Raw genomic sequence first — 20,329 nt, 5'->3', positions numbered from 1 at the left:
TGCCCCCTCCTCCTATCCAACCTGCGCAGGTAGCGCAGCTACACGCCCAACTCCAGATTATACAGTTATCAGGAAGGGCGGTGAAACAAAATCCCAGGAGCCTCACGACGCGTCGCTACTGTTGAGCTAGACATGATCGCGATTTTCTCGTCCTGCCGAGCTCGGTGTTTTAAGTATAAGAAGCTCTGATTTTTATGTGTCCCGTGAGGAGGGGAGCGTAGCCGTGGAGTAAGAGACGTGCGTCGGAGTGAAAGGGCTTGTGCCAGGCGCACTCCAAAAAGATGGGTCTCACACGCCGGTGGGTGCCACACGTGGTCTCCCTGCTGTTATCGCTGTGTTTCTGGCTGTTCGTGTCGGCAGGCGCGCTGGAGATTTTTGACCAAGACACACCTGAGTTCACCTGCAGCAAGGTAAGTGGGAATCCTGGGAACTGAGAAATGTTTCTTTTGGAATCAAGCAGTTCAAGAGTGACTCTTCTCTATGGGGCGAGAGTATTTATGACTGCTCAGTTTTAAGCTTGTAGCGCTTGTATTATGTCTACTATAGCGTTTATCATTATCAGGTCAGACACTAATAAAAACAACGCTAGTTATGGGCGGTTAAGGATTTAAGTGATCTAACTATAAAAGTTTGTTACCAAATTTTGTTATTGCTATCTATTTAAAAAAAAATGTAGGTGCAAAGGGAACAAAATTTATTGTGCAAACGTCGTCTTCTTGGAAAATTAGGATAAGAGACACCCTGTCCTGAGACAGATGTTCATTACTTATTTACACATCTACCTGAGTCTGGCACCTTACTCCGCCACTCCAATTCCGTGGAAGGTAGCTTGACTTCCCTGAAACTGTTGTGTCAGAGATGGCAGTATTCATGCACACGATGCAGTATGTAACATAAATCTTAACTGTCTTTATTCCTTGACTTTAAGCGGCACTGAACATCATTGACATGGACATGACATTATCATAGGCGTTGCTGATTTGTCAAACAAAGAACAGAGATAAAAGCATTCAAAGCAAAAACAAGGAGCATACATAGATGGATACAACAAAACATAAGCCTTGAAATCCAACACTGAATAAACATAAATGTGCACGCAGGAATGAAAGCAAATAAGTCATTGCAGTAGCATCAGATAAGAGTTTATATAGTGATGGCAGGATGAGTATGGATCCTCTTTAATTCTATAGATGTGGGCAAAAATAAGAGAGAGTGGTGCAGGACTCGTATCAGGAGAGAAACAGTGATGGAGAGTGACAGACAGGTTCAAGCTGGTGGTGGGATTTCATCCGTTATGGGATCTGAACCCCTTCTTGTTTGCGATGGTGATGGACATGCTTATAAATGAGATCACACAGGAGTCTCCGTGGACTATGATGCTCACAGATGAGTGAGAGTAGGGAGCAAAAAGAAGGGGAAGCTGGATAGTTGAAGGTTTGCACTGGAGAGAAGAGGAATGAAAGTTAGTAGAAGCAAGAAAGAATACATGTGTGTGAATGAGAAGTAGACAGCTGTAGGTGGACTGGTTTTAATACCCGGGTTCAACCATCCAAAGCAACAGAAGTGAAGGAGAGTGCAGGCAGGTTGGAGTGAGTGGAGATAAGTGTCAGGGTGATTTGTGGTAGTAGCGGATAGTACAGGATGGTAACAAGAGTGAAAGGGAAGGTTATTAATTTGGTAGCGAGACCTCCTGTGGTCTGTGGCTCTGATGCCAGATGTCAGTGTAGCTCCCAGAGTGAGCAGGTGACCATGAGGCAGGAAGCAAAATACAGCAGCCTGCATTTAGCTTCAACCCGAGGCTATCATCCCCCACTCTCTCTCTCTCTGCTTTTCTGTCTACTCATCACTGTAATAAAGGCAAAAAGCCCCAATATAATGTTTAAAAAAAGACAAGAAATTGAGGTGGAGATAGAGCTGAAGATTTCCACTGGTAGTGAACAGGATGGACAAAATTAGAAAATAATACATCAAAGGAGGAACTCAGGTAAAGTACTTTGGAGAGGCAAAGTTGAGTTGGTTTGCATATGTGAAGAGCAGAGAGAGTTGATAAAGTGGGCAAAGGATGCTGAATATTCAGAAAAGAGGATGATGGTGCTGGTGATGGGGTCAGATGGAAGCAGAGGATTTGCTGCGGTGACCCCTAAAGGGAGCAGCCAAAACAAGGGGAAGCAAGATATTGTAGAAGAATTACTCTACTACTACTGCAACAGAAAAGTAATAACAACAAAAGTAGACAGAACAAAGGAAATATAAATGCATAAAGTTTTTTTTTTTTAAATGACCAAAATGTTATTATAAAAATATTTGGAATCAGGCTTTCAAATATCTGAAGCTGCTCACTACAGTTGTGTGATAAATTGAAAGCTTTTAACTTAGAGACATATCCTGCATATATTTTTTAAAAACTATTTTCCAGATATTTTACTTACAATTGTTGACATCAGTGGTACTTTTTAGATGTGATTCATTCAACTCTTGTTCACATTTTATTCTTTCTTCAGGGTTTGACTGACTGCCATGTGGATCAAGGTAGCAGCATGATCAGTGCTTGCACATCCACTCTCACTGTTATTATCTCAATCCCAATTAAACCTGTTTGTCTAAAGCAGAAACGTTCTTGTTTTCACAGCTCCGTTTTCTGATGACTTCCCTGATCCATACAGTAAAGTTGATGTTACACAGTTGCAGCTCGAAAGTGTTCTCTGCTGTTCAAACAAACAGAACTGCAGTCTTTGCCTTCAAGTCACCATCACTCTACGAGGTAGCTTTGCCATAAATCACTTTGAGAGACTACTGGGACACACATTTCATAATGATGTCAAGCATCATATTTGATGGCGACGCTCTTAATGTTAAAATGTTTTCCTGCATTCTTATCAAAGCTGTCGAGCTTGTTAACCTGTCACGTGTCATGAACTAATGTTGTATTTAATGTTGCTGACACGATGATGATCCAAGCTGACGAAATGGGTATCGTGACGGATGTTTCTGAGGAGTCGGGTGATGACGGCGAAAAAGAAGGTGTGTGTGTCAAACAGCAGAACAAAGTGTCTGAGTTTGTTAGCAGAATCAGGTGCTTCAAGCACAAAAAATGTAACCTCATATTTTTCCATGACATTTTTCTCTATATTACAGATTTTGTGAAAGTGCATTTTAGTGTCCCGGGAGCGTTAGACTGTTGGAAGATACTCTATTTTAAACAAAGCAACTCCACTGTTGACAAGTCGACATATAAGGTATAAGGAAAGAGTGAAGGTATTATTTTATGTCTGATTTATTTTAATTATGGATTAATTAAGTAGTCTGTGGGTTTGTTTTGTTTCACTACATGAAAGAGTACCCTTTATTTGGCATATTTGATCAATTTAAAATGTCATAATCATTCAAACAACAAACTCTTAACTATTAAACATGGCAAAATAGTGTCAATTTTTCATGTTTCGAACGTCTGAGTTTAGGTTTTCCTTCTTCGGTTCCAGTCCAGATAGTAGCACAAGTAAGCATAGATTGGAATTGCGCCTCAACGAGCCTCAAATAACAGGGAATAAGTAACACGTCAGACCTTTTTTTTAATTTTTTTTATTTTTTTTTTAGGTTGTTGCAAAATTCTATAAGGAAGTTGCTTGTTAAATAAATAACTGGAAACAAGCATGAAGAGGATATTAATACAAAGATTAAACAAAAGGCTAGGGGTATTTATAGACATATGAGGTAATCAGTTAAACACAGGAGGGTAACAAGACATGACAGCAACTTATTTAAACAGTGACAAATGAGGCACTGAAGGGTGCAGTAAACTTATGAAATACAAACAGTAACTAGAATGAAACCAACAAGTACTAAAAGCGCAAAGTAAATTCAAACCTGCACAATAAACTAAAGTAAGAGTAATAAAATCATAATGCAAGCAAACATAGCACCCAATACAAAGAAAGACAGAAACCAGAACTCAAATTAAAAAACACAAACCCTCGGACACGGCACAACCCTACACCTCCTGGAGCCCACAAGAGGGCGGGCCCATGTTGCTCTTTTGGAGCTCAGACTATCAACCATTAATTAGAGATATTTTGTTACTTAACAAGTGCACTATTTTTGGGGGGGATCACACCTCATTTGTACTTTGCGCTTCACTTGACTTGAATATTCAATTAAGGATGTTGTTTTAAACTGTTCTATATGTTTCTGCCTAAGTAACAGATATGAATACTTTGTCCATTACGGATAGACTCTTTGCATTCTCATAAATTCAATCTAAGAGCTTTACTAAATACAATTAAATGTTTTAAAGTTTACTAAATATTTCCTGCACTTCCAGCTGCTGTTGAGAGAAAAAGTGCAGTTCGGCAGTCCTGTTATGGTCAGTGTAGACTCAAAGAGTCAAAATATGACACTTCCCTCTTTAAAAAATGGTGAGTTTAAGTTAATGGGAGCAAAAATATGATGAATTGTAGAGCAGTGTTACCCAACATTTACTACACCCTCTGTTTTTCAGTTTGTGATGAGGAGCCTAACGGAACTATAAAGGAATGTGGTAAGACACTTTCAAAACCCAGGTGTAAAATGCAGGCCTGGTAAAAAACGGTTTTACACCATTGAGTGAGTTGATCCAGCCAAGTTCTAATTTATGACTATTGAAACTAAGGTCCCAGACTCTGTGTGAAAGATCAGGGGAGGAATGTCAAACTGCAACTTGTAAAAGCTGATGTCAGACAAGGAGATGCAATCACATGGCAGATGGTTTGGGATAAAATTCCTGCAGAACAGCATGAATGGGTGGGTCAATATTTTGTTCTGGTAATGCAAAATCAACATCATGCATGTTTATTTGTTTAACTTTGTTTTCATCTTTGGCAGCCTAAAGGGAAGGATGAGGTGGTCATTCCATCAGACTTTGTTGCACCATGCCTGTGCTTCCAGGTAAGCTAAAATATTAAGTGACAGCTAAGCTATTGGCAAATACATAAATATATATATATAATATAATAAATATAAAATTATTTACAGGCATGGTGGAAGGGATCATTAAGAACACAAATCTGCCCCTTCAAAAACAATGAAGGTAAATGGTGTTGCCTGACATCAACTTCAGAAGACATTTGCATGGGACATTAATTTTCAGACATGGAGAATTGCATGTTGTTGTTGTTGGGTTTTTTTTAGGTGCACTCGAAAATATGCAGCACAGTGTGTCTGCAACTTTGGTGGAGTCTCAGCTGAGGGATGGTGGCATAGGGCTGATCTGGAATGTAAGTGCGCCGTGTATACTGGAAGCAGAGGTGTGGCTGTGCAAGAAAGACCAGGTGGGAGGCCAGTGTGAAGAGGTGATGGGTTCCAGACAGAGACTACAAGCTAAATGGGATGAACGAAGCAACAGATACTTGGTAAAAACAGCAAAAATACTGAGTGTGATGTAATGTAGTTTTCATGAGCCACTATGTTATAATTTTAGAAATGACTGCTATGAGTCAATATATTCTTTTCACTGTGTCTCCAGAAAAACAATGCATTGTTAGCACCAAAATAAACTTTAAACCTTATAGTCAGAAAAACGCAGAAACAAAGAAGCAAATAGGATTTTTTCCCCTTCTTCCAAATGTAACAAACCAGACATAAAGCAGACAGCAAACAGTCAGTTAAGATTATTTTAATAACTGGAGTCTTATTTCTGACCATCTTCCTCATTTTGGGTTTAACTTCATACAGAGCTGCCTTGTTTGCCTTGAAATATCTCTGTCATGAGTCACTCAGTTCAAACCATCCTCTGCCCTTTTACGTAACTCAGACAAACAGATATCTACAGAAGAATGGCGAAACAGTTCCAAGCTTGATTCATCTCAAGAAAAGAAAGAATGTTTCCAACATTTAAGTAGATATTCAGTTGTACTAGAATTTGAAGTCTCAACATGAAGTTTTAAGGCTTAATTCAGTTTGGGGGGGGGGGATTTTTAATTCAACTCTAAAAATACAGTTTTAAACGAGAATGTTTAAAGTGACTGGATTAGCCAATAAATTACCAGAAGGCTGATTTAAACACACCAGAAATTTAGACATGCATAAAAAGCAGAACCTTGGGGGAATGTGAAGCCATGATGCTTCCTTTTATCATGATCACATAAAAGAGATCATATTCATGAGCGGTGATCTTACAATATCAGAACTAGATGAAAAACAATTTGTAACAGAGGTTTTATAAATGTCTTGAGAATGCAAACTTTCTATTTTTGTTTTGTTTCTTTTAATCCTTGAAATATTTAATGTTTGTGCATCATCCAGTGCCCCAATGTGTGGGAACAAAGCTTTTACAAAAATGTTTTCAACTGGCTGCAAGCGAATGACAGAAAAGAAAAATGCAAGTCAGGTGATGCGTGAAGAGCCTCTGTCAGTTGCATTTGTTGATTTGAATGCATTTTGTTCTGTTATGATGGTTCACTGAAGTCAAAAGGATCGGTGATGAATCTTCTCTTTGTTCTTTATCGCTCTTTATTGGCTGTGATTAACGATGACTTTTCTTTGAACCCTTCAGCAAACCGGAGAGTTCGATGTGCCATCTCACCCTCTGCTATGTGTTCAGGTGATGCTTCAAACATAAAATTATTCATGAAACTGTGAATGCATTTATCACTATACAGACTGTGCTAACATAAACTCCTGCCTTTATTGTTTTAGATGAAGATTAACGGGACAAAATCACTCTTAGAGCCCCAGTGTCCGTTTGCCAGTAAGACTGCATTACTATCTATTAGATTAATGGATTAATTAATTTTTTTCAAGCAACATCTAAAAAAATCCCACTTTCTTTCATTACTATGTATCAAATAAGTAACTACATAGTGACCTTTCATATTCATATTTTCATATTTTTACAGCATCTCGATTGCGATGGAGCCTGGTGCTCATCGTTGGATTACTACTCGTGTGTTTAGCAATACTGGGAGCATATTTGATACAAGGGATTCTACAAGGTCAGTTTCCAGTTCGAGTGTCACTGAAAAACAGAATAATTGAATGAGTGGTCTTAAATATCTTGAAGGCATCTTTGTTTTCCATACAGGCTATGTTTGGAAGTGGCTGAAAGACGAAGATGTTAAAGGTAGGAGAAAGCCTGACGTTAATTTCACACTGGGCCACCAGTATTTCCACATTCCTTGTTTTCATGTTTTTGTTTCCAAGCTTACTTGGCTTGACTTTTATGCCTTAATCTTGATTTGAGTGATAATTCTCTGTAGATTTCTTTGAAATACTGATTGTAGCCATTGACATCTGCTATTTCAGGGGCTGTGGGCGGTGTTCATGTTGTGTTGCTGTACCCACCTGATGATAACCCTTGCCTGCCAGAGCTGTTGTGTCATTTGGGCTCATCTCTCCAATCGCTGGGCTTTAGTGTGTCTCTAGACCTGTGGAGCCACGCTGAGCTCAGCATGCTGGGACCTGTGCCATGGCTCCACTCACAACTTGATCAGCTGCAAAGGCAAGGGGGCAAAGTGGTGCTAGTCCTAACCCAGGCCTCCTGGACAAAGACTGAAGAATGGGGAGCTCAGCGCTCAGAGAGGAAAAGACATGTGGAAGAAGAAGAGGCAGGAAGAGATTACCCTGGGTCTTCTCGCTGTGCAGATGTTTTCAGTGCTTCACTGAGCTGTGTTCTAGCAGACTACTTACAGGGCCGTGCTGGCGAACGGTTTATGCTGGTGCAATTTGAATCCCTTCCACCTGAGCCCCCAGGTAGTTTCCGACCACTGCCAGAACTTTTCCGAGGCCTGCACGTCTACAGCCTTCCATCCCAGAGCCTGGGTTTCCTGACTGAACTGGCTGGAGCTCGTCAAGTAGCTACTGCATCAGCCAGACGGAAAAGAGCAGGGGGGCTCAGGATGGCATCCCGGGCCCTAGCCCAGAGACTGTCAGCATTCACAACAGGGTCAAATGTATTACGCCTTGTGGGAGTGCATCAGAGTTGCGTTGCCATAGGAGGGGAAGACTCTGGGGAAACTGTGCCATTGCAGCCCAGTCTTATCACACCCCCATCCAGCCCTGACACGGACCTGCAGGCCAGTGAAATGGAGTGGGCCTGACAATGCGACAGGACAGCTATGGTTCAGTTTTGGGATGAGCAAACAGTAATGACACAATCTGAACAGTTGCTCATCATTACATTTGCTACTTCAGCTTCTTTATTTCAGGAAAAACTCTGGAATGTTGGCCTGTTGAAAAGGAGGCCTTAAAAAATTCAGTCCTGCTCTAGGAAAACGATAAAATATCACCACTTCCAAAGAAAAAGGTGACAGCAGATCCAAAGGTCTGTGGTGACTATTTTTGAAAAGTAGCATAGCTCAGGAGGCTACAAAATGAGAGTAAAGTGTGGAGAAAAACTCACTGTGTGCACACACTTCTGTTTCTATGACACAACTACACACTTGTACTACTACTGCAAGTAAAGGTTTGTGAAGTTCATGTAAAAAATCTGCAGCACCTGTCCCATTTTTGGAGACTGACATGCATGTATTTTGGAAATTTTGCAGACTGTTAAGAACAACTGGAATTTCTGCATTGATTATTCATAAAATGTGTTCATCATCGTCAACTTATACGTGCTATTACATGTCTTTATTGAGCACGGTGAGTAATAACTGGCAGAGCAGACAGGGGGGAAAAAGTAAGTAAACTCTGTTTACCCCCCCCCCCCCCCCCCCAAAAAAAAAAAAAACAAAAAACCTGTTTCATTTCATTAGTATTTTTGGGATGGCTTGATTAAGCAGCACACTTTGAATTATTATCTCAAATTACCTTGAGATGGGCATTTCAAAATATGAATTTCCTTCTTTTTCAACCATCATGTTCACTTATTTGGTTCAGCAAATTTATAATATTGACTGGGCCTAAGGTTAAACCTTATTTTATGAGTAATCAGTACAGCAATACCAGTTCTGTATAACTGCGTATCAATGCGCTGAAAGTAATGAAGAAAAAAGAAACCATAATGTTGTGTTTCTGACTTTATATATGTAAATATATTTAACCAGTTTGTCTTGGCATGTTCATTTTGTTTTATACTGTTTTCTTTTTTTCTTGTTGTCTTAAATAAAAAGCTAATGTTGGTATGTCTTTGTGACATCAAAAGAATAAGCTTCCTTGCATTTGCAGAATAAGCTTGTTGACATTTGTTTAAAATGCATATCTGTGAAAGCTTTAAGAATAAAAAAAACCACATTACAACAACAGTTTTTATTAAATAATGGTTATTTTTTTTTAACGTTGTTGTTGTTATTATCATCAGTTAGGGATCCTAAATGCATCTAAGCTTTAATTATGCAGTTAAGAGTCAAGCCCAGCATGGTGATAGAGTGGTCACAGCAGGTTTCCTGGTTCAAATCCTAGCTGAGGCCTTTCACACCACCTCCACAGTGTCTGGAGTGGGCCTTCTTCCACAGTCCAGAGGCATACATTGTAGGTTAATTGCATGAGAGGTAGATAAAAGAAACTACCTCTCAAAAGAAACAAGGCAGAGCCGATATGCATTTGTTTAATATTTATTGATAATTATAAATGCTAGTTATGAGGATCTTTATGACACCCTCTCCACCTTTAAGATTAGGCTCAAAACTTTCCATTTTGATAAAGCATATAGTTAAAGCTGGATCAAGTGACACTGAATCTTACCTGCAATAGGCCTAGGCTCCGGGTCATGATGCACTGAGTGTTTCTTTTTCACTTACCTCTTTTACTCACTCATGTGTTTATACACCACTCTGCATGAATGCATTATCTCTGGCTCTCTTCCATGGTTTGTCTTTTATCCTGTCCTGCTCCCGTTCACCCACAACCACTTCCGGCTGCCCTCCCCTGAGCCTGGCTCTGCTTGAGATTATCATCATCATCATTTATCATTTATTTATTTATATAGCACTTTATGTTTCACTTTAAAAACACACCTGGTAGACCAAAGTGCTGTACAATACTAATATGCACATAGGTAGTTACTTCATGTTAAGAGGGTTGTTAAATTTTGGGGGGTTTCTCTGTATTATAAAGCCCAATAAGAAGCGCCTCAGTGTGACTGCTGTTGTGATTTGGCGCAATATAAATTGAATTGAACCGATTACTATTTATACACTATAATTAGATCTGTACTTGAAAATGAGTTTTAGAGATTTATTATGAGGGAATTCATGGTCAGGTCAAAATGGACCTGAACCATAGCATGACCACACAGAATATGATCAGAATTAAACATTTAAAGAGTTAGTCTTAAATGTTTACATACTATTTCATACTTGGACGATGCAGCACTGACGTATGTAAAGCTGGATGCTGAATGATTGGTTGATTGTTTAAATCCCAGAAGGTTTGGGTGGTTCCTCCTTATGGAAAACAGAGAAGCGACTGGAAGCTGTTCACTCATTCATTCATCTCACTGCAGCCCAGCACTACGGTACTAAAGCTCCTCTGTTGCGTTGTGAGCACTAACAGCATTAGCTAGCAAACAGCTGCTAAAATGACACGACTGAAGCGTTCAGCGTGAAGTGGATGTCCAAAATGTGAAGCTCTGCCTGCATTTTTATGAACTTGAATCAGCGGGGAATCCGACAATCATCATCATCAGTGGCACAGCGACAGCAGCAACGGAGGTAGTGGCTTCTCAGTAAGGTAAGACCTGGATCATCAATAAAAGCTGAAGGTAATTTCAGATTGGCTGCATTAATGCGACTTAGTTAGTCCATATTTAACGCTAAATAGCCTAAGGAGGATATGGTAACCGATATCAACAATCTTTAAAGACACACCGGACAGATAAGCAGACTATGATAGACACAGCGTTAGCTTAAGTTAGCAGCTAACTACTGACCTTAGCCAGCTGCTAGTCGGCTAATTGGTGGTGCTGATGCTGAGCTAACCAGGCTAACGATGAAGCTAAGGCAGGCTAAAGCTGCTTGTTTTAAAGACTAGCCTTCAACAAATCTAACAAAAATTCATACTGTTCACAGATCTAATTTGGACTGCATTTAATGAAACCAGATTTTTATATCAAAAACGTAGGAAGTGAAGGCTGAGATACATTCGAAAAAAAATAATAAAGATGGGCACTTTGGACAGTTTTAAAGTCAATTTAAAAAAATTGGAGAGGATTAATCCCACCACGCACACACACACACACACTTATTACACTCGGTAAAATCTCAAATGTACAGTTAATATTTATGCATATTAGAAAATGAGTCATAAATGATAACATAAATGAATTATAAAATAAAGGACATCTTTAACATCTCCTTTAACATCTTGTGGAAAGGCTACTCCAGCTTCTTGAATCATACCTGATGAAAGCAGCTTCAACTTGTTTTATTTCTGCTTTGTGGCGCAATAATGAGAAGCAAACAACCTAAGAGGCTTTCCTGTTTCATAAACCAATATAATTTCTGAGACATTTTCCAGTGCATAACCTGTTACTGTCATGTAAACAAATAAAAATGTAAATCAAAACTAAGCTTCCAGGTACCCTTGGCTTTAATATAAGCATGCTAGTTCTTTCCTTCTGGTTTTAGTCAGCACTTGCGCAGCTATTTGTAGATCAGAAAAAGAGTCTTACAATATTTTATTTTAGCTACACTAGTGTGGTGAAGGTGCTTGGAGGTTTGCACAATATGACTGCAATGTAGCTGTGCTAGTGCTATTTAAGTAATATCATAATAATATGGCATTGAGTCACTCACTACAATCTTCAAAAGTCAACCATCACAAACGTACTGTGTGTAGGAATCATAAGTGGCAGAGAATTATGTGAGCATGGAGAAAACATGTAAAGCAGTCAGGTAGCGATGAGGTGCATAGCTGGAGTGAAAGATGAGTTCAAGGTGGGAGTGTGATTATATCAGAGATCAGCTGTAAAAATCTTCTGTTTGTAGTGCTGATAAACAGATTGACAGCTTAGGTCAGGTAGGAGTCTTCGTGGACTAATTTTGCATATGGCAGTGTGATTTGTAGCAGTAGTTGCAAGCAGGTGGAAGAGAATTGGAAGAGGTGAACGTATGATCTGGAGAGAAGAGGAATGAAAGATAAATACCTGTCAACTCGTCAATACTGCTCAACCATCCAAAGTAAGTAAGTACAGTACAAGTACAAGTCGCAAGAGCGACGAAGAGGACAGTGCAGGCAGGGTGGCGTCAGGGGTAACTTGTGAAATAAGGATAACCATAAAAGTGAAAGAGAGGGTTTACAAGATGGTAATGAGACTTCCTGTGACATAAGGTTTGCAGATGGTAGCCCTAATAAAAAAAATAAATAACAGAAGCCAGAGCTGGAGGTTGAAGATGTTAAGATATTCATCAAGAGTGACCAGAATGCACAAGATTTGAAATTAAATCAGAAGGTCAGCTCTTAGCAAGTTAGAGAGGCAAACTGTGATGATTTGGTCATATGCAGGTGGATAGTGGATATATTAGGCAAAGGATGGTGAATATGGAGCTGCCAGGCAGAATGAAAAGAGGAAGAGCTCAGAGGAGGTTCATGGATATAGTAAAGAAAGAAGAAGAAGACATGCTGACTCATAAAGGAAGCAAGAAGAAGAATTTTAGTGCGTTTTGCACAGCTATGGGTTCGTATTACAGTTTCTTTTGTATTGTTCACCACATAGTTGTGATCAGATCTCTAGAAACACAGTTTGTTCTGGAAGTGTAGGTACATTTGATGACACTTGCTGTGATGTTTAAACAAAACTTATATATAAAAAAAAAAGATTGTTTTTTTTAAACATTAATTGTTTGTATGTTTGTTTGTATGCATGCTGTCTATAGGATCATGTGGTGGGCCTGGCCGTTCCTGCCTGCTCTGGTGCTTCTCTCAGAGCTCTCTGTGGTGAGAGTCCAGACAGCACCGTGCCAAACCTGCAAAAAACTCACTGAGAGTTTCATTAAGGTAGTCCTTGTATCCAAAGAAACTGTCAATGCTTGCTTGTCTTCTTTGAGCAAACCTTAAAAAAATGTTTTTAGGACCCTAACTTTTATTTTTTCTAGGGCTTGGAGAGAACAGCCAATAAGAACTTTGGGGGAGGAAACACTGCCTGGGAGGAGGAGAAGCTGGCTAAATATGCAACCAGGTAAGACTAAATTTTTGTTGGAGTACTTATCAAATACCTGCTCGTATATTCACTTTGTCTAATACGACTAGTTCCAACTTTTTGCTAAATTAAATTCACATAATAACTTGTATTACTAGACATCCTGTCCTCTGCATATTTGTATGATAGTTTGTGTAATATATATATATTTGCTGAACATTTTCTACCGGAAAAGGTGGGGTTAAATCATATTTAAGGGGTAGGGTGTTCTTACTTTATGACTATGTTGCTGTCTCTGTCCAAACTTGTCGTGTTCCAGTGAAACTCGCCTACTAGAGATAGTAGAATCTGCTTGTGAGAAAACAGATTTTGAATGTAATCGACTGCTGGAGCAGATAGAGGACCAAGTGGAGACATGGTGGTTCCACAGGTAAAAAAGCTGCTTTCATGCATGAACCTATGTTAAATTGAGATGAATTAGATCAGCAGGAAAAGGTCTTCTGAAGCACATTTTGAAATGTCATTTAGAAGAATAAGTTGCCTAGAGTGTGTAGGTGGCACCGTCAGTTTCTCCTGTGTAATTAGGTTATGCTGATTTTTTTTTTATTATGCCCCTACCTTAACTTCCTAACTGATGTGATCTGTACATCCTACAGACAGCAGGAAGCACCAGACCTGTTTGAGTGGCTGTGTATAGAGGAGCTGAGACTCTGCTGTCCACCTGGACACTTTGGACCTGACTGCAAAGGTGTGGCTTTAAACACAAGCTGCCTTATGTCAACACTGACAACCTAGTCGGTCCAAAAAATATTAAGAATGCATGAAACCCAGTGATGATAATCAGAATCATGTTAATTGTAGGTTTAAAGTGTAGCACTGATATCCTGCTTATCCCATACAGAGTGTCCATCTGGACCCGGTGGCACATGTGGAGGTCTGGGCCGCTGTGAAGGGGAGGGTACTCGCCTGGGAGATGGAGAGTGTGTCTGTGATCCCGGGTACTCAGGCAATCTTTGCCAAAGCTGTGCTGATGGTTACTACAGAGAGAAAAGCTCCAATAACAGCATAGCAGCCTGTGCAGGTGCCACAGATTCAGATAATGGTTTCCACACTGTTAAATCCTGCCTGGGGTCATCTAAACTTGACCCTCACCCTGTGACTGTGTCTTTCATCCTTTGTAGCCTGCTACCACTCATGCAAGAAATGCTCAGGGCCGCAGGACTACAAATGTCTCGACTGCAAACCCGGCTGGATCCTTCATGACAACAAATGTGTTGGTGAGTTTGTGGCTTTAGAGGTCACTCAATAGCAATTCAGTTATTCGGTGCCAGCTTTCTGTTGTTTGACATGGCTTGTATGTCTCCTAGACATTGATGAATGCGGTACAGAGTTGGCTCGTTGTCCTTCTAATACATACTGTCACAACACAGATGGATCATATGAATGCAGAGGTATGCTCTTTTCTCTAGTTACTATTTTCATTTTCCTGGACCTTATTAAATCGTGCATATTTTGTGATGCTGCTGTAATAAGAGGCAGGTTTTTAGTTACATCTGGAGAATATGTGATAATACAGTTTCAGTAGTAGCTAAGTCTCATCACAAAATGTGAGTGGTGTTATTGTATGCTACTTCTCACAGTTCAAGGAATGTTTAAATCAAACTGCATAAAGACATGCACTCATTGGCCACTTGATTAGTTATACTTTGCTCTTAATGAGTTGGACCCTCTTTTGCCTTCAAAACTGCCTTAATTTTTCATGTCAAAAAGTCAACAAGTTCCATTGAAACGTTCATCAGATATTTTGGTCCATATTCTCACGCTAGCATCATGCAGTTGCTGTAGATTTGTCAGATTAAAATGACTGATGGGAATCTCGCATTCCACCACATTCCATAGTTGTTCTTTTGGGTTGATGCCTGTGGAGGCCATTTGAGTACCGCTAACTCACCGACGTGTTTGTAACATCGTGCTTTATCCTATTGAAACGATGCTCGATGCTCAGGCCCAAAGTGATCCATGAAAATATTCCCCTTGCCATTACACCACCAGCGGCCTGAACCAGTGGTACAAGGCAGCATAGATCCATGTTTTCATGCTGTTTATGCCAAATCTAGTCCTTGCATTCAAATGTCACAGCAAAAATTGAGTCTCATCAGACCAGGCAGCCTTTTTCTTATCTTATGTTGACCAACTTTGGAGAGGCTGTGTGAATTGCAGTCTGGATTTTCATTCTCAGCTGACAGCAGTGGCACCAGGTGTGGTCTTTTGCTGCTGTAGCCCATCTAGTTCAAGGTCTGATGTGTTGTGAGTTCAGAGATGGTTGTAATTAGTGGGTATTTGACTGACTTGTTAGCTTCCTTTCAGCTCAAAGTATTCCAGCCATTGTCTTCTGACTTTTGGCATCAGCAAGACATTTTCATCCAGAGAACTGTCACTCATATTTTCTCTTCTCTTGGACCATTCTTTGTAAACATGGTTGTGTAGGAAGATGCTAGTAGATCAGTAGTTTCTAAAGTACTCATAGCCAGGCTGGCGTCAACATCCATGCCACATTCAAAGTCACTTAAATCACCTTTCATCTCCATTCTGATGCTTTGGTTGAACTTGTTTGCATGCTTGAAATAATAATAATAATAATAATAATAATGGATTGGATTTATATAGCGCTTTTCAAGGCACCCAAAGCGCTTTACAATGCCACTATTCATTCACTCTCACATTCACACACTGGTGGAGGCAAGCTATGGTTGTAGCCACAGCTGCCCTGGGGCAGACTGACAGAGGCGAGGCTGCCATATCGTGCCATCGGCCCTCTGGGCAACACCAGTAGGCGGTAGGGTAAAGTGTCTTGCCCAAGGACACAACGACCAGGACAGAGAGCCCGGGGATCGAACCGGCGACCTTCCGGTTACAGATACGCTTCCCAACCCCCTGAGCCACGGTCGCCCTGAAATGAGTCCCTGCCATGTAATTGGTAGAGATTTGTGTTAATAAGCAGTTAAACGGGAGTACCTGACATCGTGGCTGGTGACTGTCCTTGCAAACGCATCTCAATTTGAATATGAAATGCAAAACAGTTTAGTCCAATTACTGGTTAGTTGTTGTTTCTCTTTAGGTGGTGTAGGACAGAGTTTTTCTTCCACAAAGGAATTTGTGGGATTCCCAAAGAGTTACAATTGTAATATTGTAATTGTAATTTATTTGATCTAACCTCACTTGTTGACTACAAGTTATTTTAATAAATAATATTTGTAGTTTGTTTTAAGTAGTAAGAAAAAACTGAAAAGGGCGAAGATATTTATCAAGTATGGTAACAAAGCCTCATTACTTTTACAGTAAAATGACTTAATAAATGTGCAGTGGAATTCCTGGTTAAAAAATCTTTATTATAGCAATATGTAATGCTGACCACTGCACTTCTGCCGTTTGTAGGATGTGACCAGGCATGCGTGGGCTGCATGGGTAGTGGTCCTGCCCGCTGTAAAAAATGTGCACGTGGCTACAGGTTGAAGGGAGCGAAGTGTCTTGGTATGTATACACAAACTGGCTACTGAATCTCAACATCAGTTTCCTTTTCTCTTTTCCTGATGTGTTTAAACTGGTTTCCTTTCCGTCCTCTTACAGATATAGATGAATGTAGTGAACGTGCCATAGCATGCCCGGGACTCAATGAGGCCTGTATAAATGAGGAAGGCTCCTTCCACTGTGACTGTGCTAATGGCTTTATCAGAAGAGACAGCATCTGTGTTGAAAATAAACCTCCTGGTAAGAAAAAGCCATAAGGAATATGCAAACACACATATGCAGTGTACAGCTTTTCAGACCTCTTGGTTTCTTTTCCTTTTATCTCTTCAGCTGGCCCAGAGAAGGGACTCTTTGACGATATGACAGATGATGAGGTCCTTGTATTGCAACAGATGTTCTTTGGAGTGGTAATCTGTGCCCTAGCCACCCTTGCTGCCAAGGGTGACATGGTCTTCACAGCTATTTTCATTGGAGGTGTGGCTGCTATGGCTGGATACTGGCTGACTGAGAAGGGAGACTACATGCTGGACGGATTTCTGAAGGGACGCTAGACTGCATTGGACCGTACCTTGATTAAAAAGACAGGTCAATTTGGGTAAATAGGAATCAGTTTGAGGCAAGAAACTAGCTTTGCAATGCTAGATTATCAGGGATTTACTTGTGACTGGGGAATTAATTTAAAGGGCGTGGGTTAATTTATGTGTATGGGTGACATAACACGGGAAGAAGGGAGAACTTAAAGAACATGAAGCCATGAATCTTTAAGAGAAGTAACGAAGCATCACTGCACTGATGGAAAGGAACTGAACTTACTTCCCTACCTCAGCTGTGTTGGGAACAAGGGTGACATAAAGACCACTACTGATTGTGAAAATCTTATGCATTTGGATATGATGTCTGGTCTTTGTCTCTCTTGAAAAGATTGTTTTTTCATCTACTCTATTCATGAAGTCCATCTGCGTTTTCACCATTTCAGCTCCCCCTCCCTCCCATAGTTTGAATGGCACATGAGTTGTGAGTGTGTCAAGTTACTAATGCACTTGAACTTACCGCTGTGGGACATTGGGTAGGATGGAGATATCACAATTTCCCAAATTCCCCCAGTGAAGCACTCAAACTCTGGGATATTTACATTAAGAACAGCCATTTATTTATGTTCACAGAATAACTTTTTACCTCTTTGTCCCAGAATAATTCTTTGTAATAATAATGCATGATAAATAGGATTGGAAATGAAAGATACAGCACCCTATGTATTTATTTGTCCTACTTGGCATGGAAGATAACTTTTTAATAGCTGCTGGGTCACCAACATTACTTATTTAAGTACCAGGATCCTGTTACAGGAAGCGGGTTAAGCCAACAGTGCTGAGTTTGTTAACCCCGAGAAACATTTTTTCAGTTCTAGAAATAGAGTTAACTACTTTTCATTTCCTCATTCAAAAGGCCACTGCTAAAGGTCAGAGCCAAGCAAATTATCCTGCAGAAGTCAGAATAAAATCTGTAGCTGTCAACCTGTCTGAACTCCACTGAATGTTCCTAAAACAATGGGTGTTTATTGTTTAAATCATTTTAATCTGTATAAAGCTTTAGACACATGATGCTGGTTAATGATCACATTTGTCGTGTTGTAATCAAGTGAAAATGAGGCTGCAAGGACTTTAAAGGGCACTAAAATGCAATTAAACATATTTTAAAGCGACTTGGTCCACATATTGTTGTTCGGTCATGAAATTTTGTCAGCGTTTTGAAAGACACAGTTTCTAAAGTTTGGTGTCTGAACCTCAACATATTTTCCACTGAAAATGGCCCGAGCCAGTCTCGCTGGGTGTACCCAGATAGCAGTAGTGACCAGAAGTGGATCCATCAGCAATGCTGAATAGTCTAACATTTTCTGATTTAGTGTAAGAGACAGTAAATTGTGCCTTTTTACCGAGTCATCATTAAGCATAAACAAGCTAAATATAGTTGCAACTAAGTAAATACAACAAGGAACAAATTAAGCTTATTTGTTTCAGTTTTATGCGATAATCTTTATATTTCTCTCTCTTTTTTTTCCATCTTTTATTTCACTGTTATTTTAGCTGTCTGGGAAGAGTTTCTCAGTTTTAGTTTGGATATATCCATAGATTGGGATACCATTTTTTTTTAATGTAATATCTGACCGCTATGACACACACATACTGTCTCACTTTGCACCATATTTTTACTCTGTGCAAAACTGAAAAATAAATCTAGCAAAAAAAAAGACAAGTTATACTGCTGCTTGATTTTCTTTGTGGTATCTTCAATCATTTGATCATGTACCCAGTGATGGCATGCCCTTCACTGGGTACATGCCAGCGCATGTCCTGCAGAACCAGTTAGAATGTGCGGCACTTTCTCAAAAGGTAACACTTGAAAACAACGGATAAAAATGCTGTGCAGATCCACATGAATAGGAATATTGCGTTATCAGAGTGTAACTGACGGTTACTTTCTTTTTCTACTCATGTGTGCGTTTAACTTGGGGTTATTGTCATCAGAGTTGAATGAACTTGCGGTAAACTTCAAAGTTGCCTATTTCAGAGATAAACAACTCGGAGTTCATTTTTAAACTCAGTTTTCTAAACCTCCTGCAACAGGACCCAGCTCTATTCTACATACAAGCGTTTTGTGTTGCCTTTATTTTGAAGTTATATTTATGTTGTCATATTTTATTAATATTTCCTTTATACGTGTGTGTGTATGTGTGTTATCAGCATATATTTTTATGAGTTAAATTGTAGTTCTGGGAGATACATTAGCATCATGTTGGATTGCCACTCAATAGAGCGTCACTTTTTATCCGTCCAATTATCTATTTATTTTTATTTTAAGTTATGCTTGATTATTTTCCGAGTGTGGAATGTTGTCCAGAGTCAAAATTCATTAGCGATGTTTGCATTACAATAAAAAGTCTGGCACTCGTGTTGTTTTTGTTTATTTATTTATTTATTTATTTGATCTTTGTCAGAGTTCCATGTTTGCATCATATTATAAATGACAGGGAAATCGGGAGTAGTTCATCATTGAGATAAACTCTTGGCATTAGTTAATGTGTTTTTATTAGAAAGGTTATCATTGTTATTGTGTAGTGATGTTAAAAAGAAAGTACACGCTCTTTCAATTCTAAGGTTTTACTTACAGGATGTAATGATACAAAATAATCTGCTCCATAAATCATTTAACTACAACCTCAGACAAAAAAAAAAGTAAAAATGCTGAAGTCCTTTTTTTTTTTTTTTTTTTTTTTTTTAATTCAGTCCTTTGTAAAACCATCTTTAGCAGCAATAACTTCAACTAACTGCTTTTCTGTGTGACTCTATCAGTCAGAGGAATTTTGTGCCACTCGTTACATCTTTGCTGCAGATTATTGAGGTTTGCAGGCATTTATTTATGCACAGCCCTCTCGATGTCTGGACTTTCTGTGGGCCACTGCAACACCTTAATTCTTCTCTTTTTCAGCCTTTCGGTTTATTTGCTGCTGCGCTTGGGATCATTGTCCTTTCACATGACTCACCTTAACTTTAGCTGTCAAACAGGTGACTTCACATTTGACTTTAGAGTACTTTGACATACAGAGGAGTTCACGCTTGATTCGATGACTGCAAATTGCCTGTGGCTGCACAACATAGTGCTTGACATGTGGTATGAAGTGTTTGTACCAGTGATGTTTGGTTTTCATGTGGCCACCCTTCCAAACAAGTCATACCTGTTCAGTCTTTTTTTTTT

At 39.6% G+C, this 20,329-nt stretch overlaps 2 protein-coding genes across 3 annotated transcripts; both read left to right on the top strand.

Moving 5' to 3' along the window:
• The first annotated feature begins 143 nt into the window (after nucleotides 1–143).
• Nucleotides 144–8,657, top strand: wu:fl23c11 (interleukin-17 receptor C). Its single transcript, XM_035910131.2, has 16 exons — nucleotides 144–410; nucleotides 2,502–2,529; nucleotides 2,630–2,761; nucleotides 2,959–3,021; nucleotides 3,136–3,236; nucleotides 4,319–4,412; nucleotides 4,496–4,534; nucleotides 4,646–4,776; nucleotides 4,858–4,920; nucleotides 5,008–5,062; nucleotides 5,164–5,384; nucleotides 6,527–6,574; nucleotides 6,670–6,721; nucleotides 6,870–6,965; nucleotides 7,055–7,093; nucleotides 7,276–8,657. Exons 1-16 carry the CDS (start codon nucleotides 282–284, stop codon nucleotides 8,067–8,069), a joined length of 2,085 nt encoding a protein of 694 aa, XP_035766024.2. The 5' UTR covers nucleotides 144–281; the 3' UTR covers nucleotides 8,070–8,657.
• Nucleotides 8,658–10,389: 1,732 nt separating this feature from the next.
• Nucleotides 10,390–19,526, top strand: creld1b (CRELD disulfide isomerase 1b). Of its 2 annotated transcripts, none has more exons than XM_087833995.1 (11): nucleotides 10,390–10,641; nucleotides 12,786–12,906; nucleotides 13,005–13,087; nucleotides 13,368–13,478; nucleotides 13,705–13,796; nucleotides 13,950–14,129; nucleotides 14,230–14,325; nucleotides 14,416–14,499; nucleotides 16,484–16,579; nucleotides 16,676–16,816; nucleotides 16,907–19,526. In XM_087833995.1, exons 2-11 carry the CDS (start codon nucleotides 12,790–12,792, stop codon nucleotides 17,125–17,127), a joined length of 1,221 nt encoding a protein of 406 aa, XP_087690121.1. In that variant the 5' UTR covers nucleotides 10,390–10,641; nucleotides 12,786–12,789; the 3' UTR covers nucleotides 17,128–19,526. The 2 variants fall into 2 exon arrangements, with proteins under 2 accessions (XP_087690121.1, XP_087690120.1); XM_087833994.1 differs by having other exon boundaries at nucleotides 11,965–12,906.
• Nucleotides 19,527–20,329: the final 803 nt, after the last annotated feature.

This window comes from Neolamprologus brichardi, chromosome 20 (assembly GCF_056152115.1).
Source record: "Neolamprologus brichardi isolate AB-2024 chromosome 20, ASM5615211v1, whole genome shotgun sequence".
Lineage (NCBI taxonomy): Eukaryota > Metazoa > Chordata > Actinopteri > Cichliformes > Cichlidae > Neolamprologus > Neolamprologus brichardi.
Note: the sequence above shows the minus strand (reverse complement) of the source record. Positions and strands in the feature narration are given on the sequence as shown.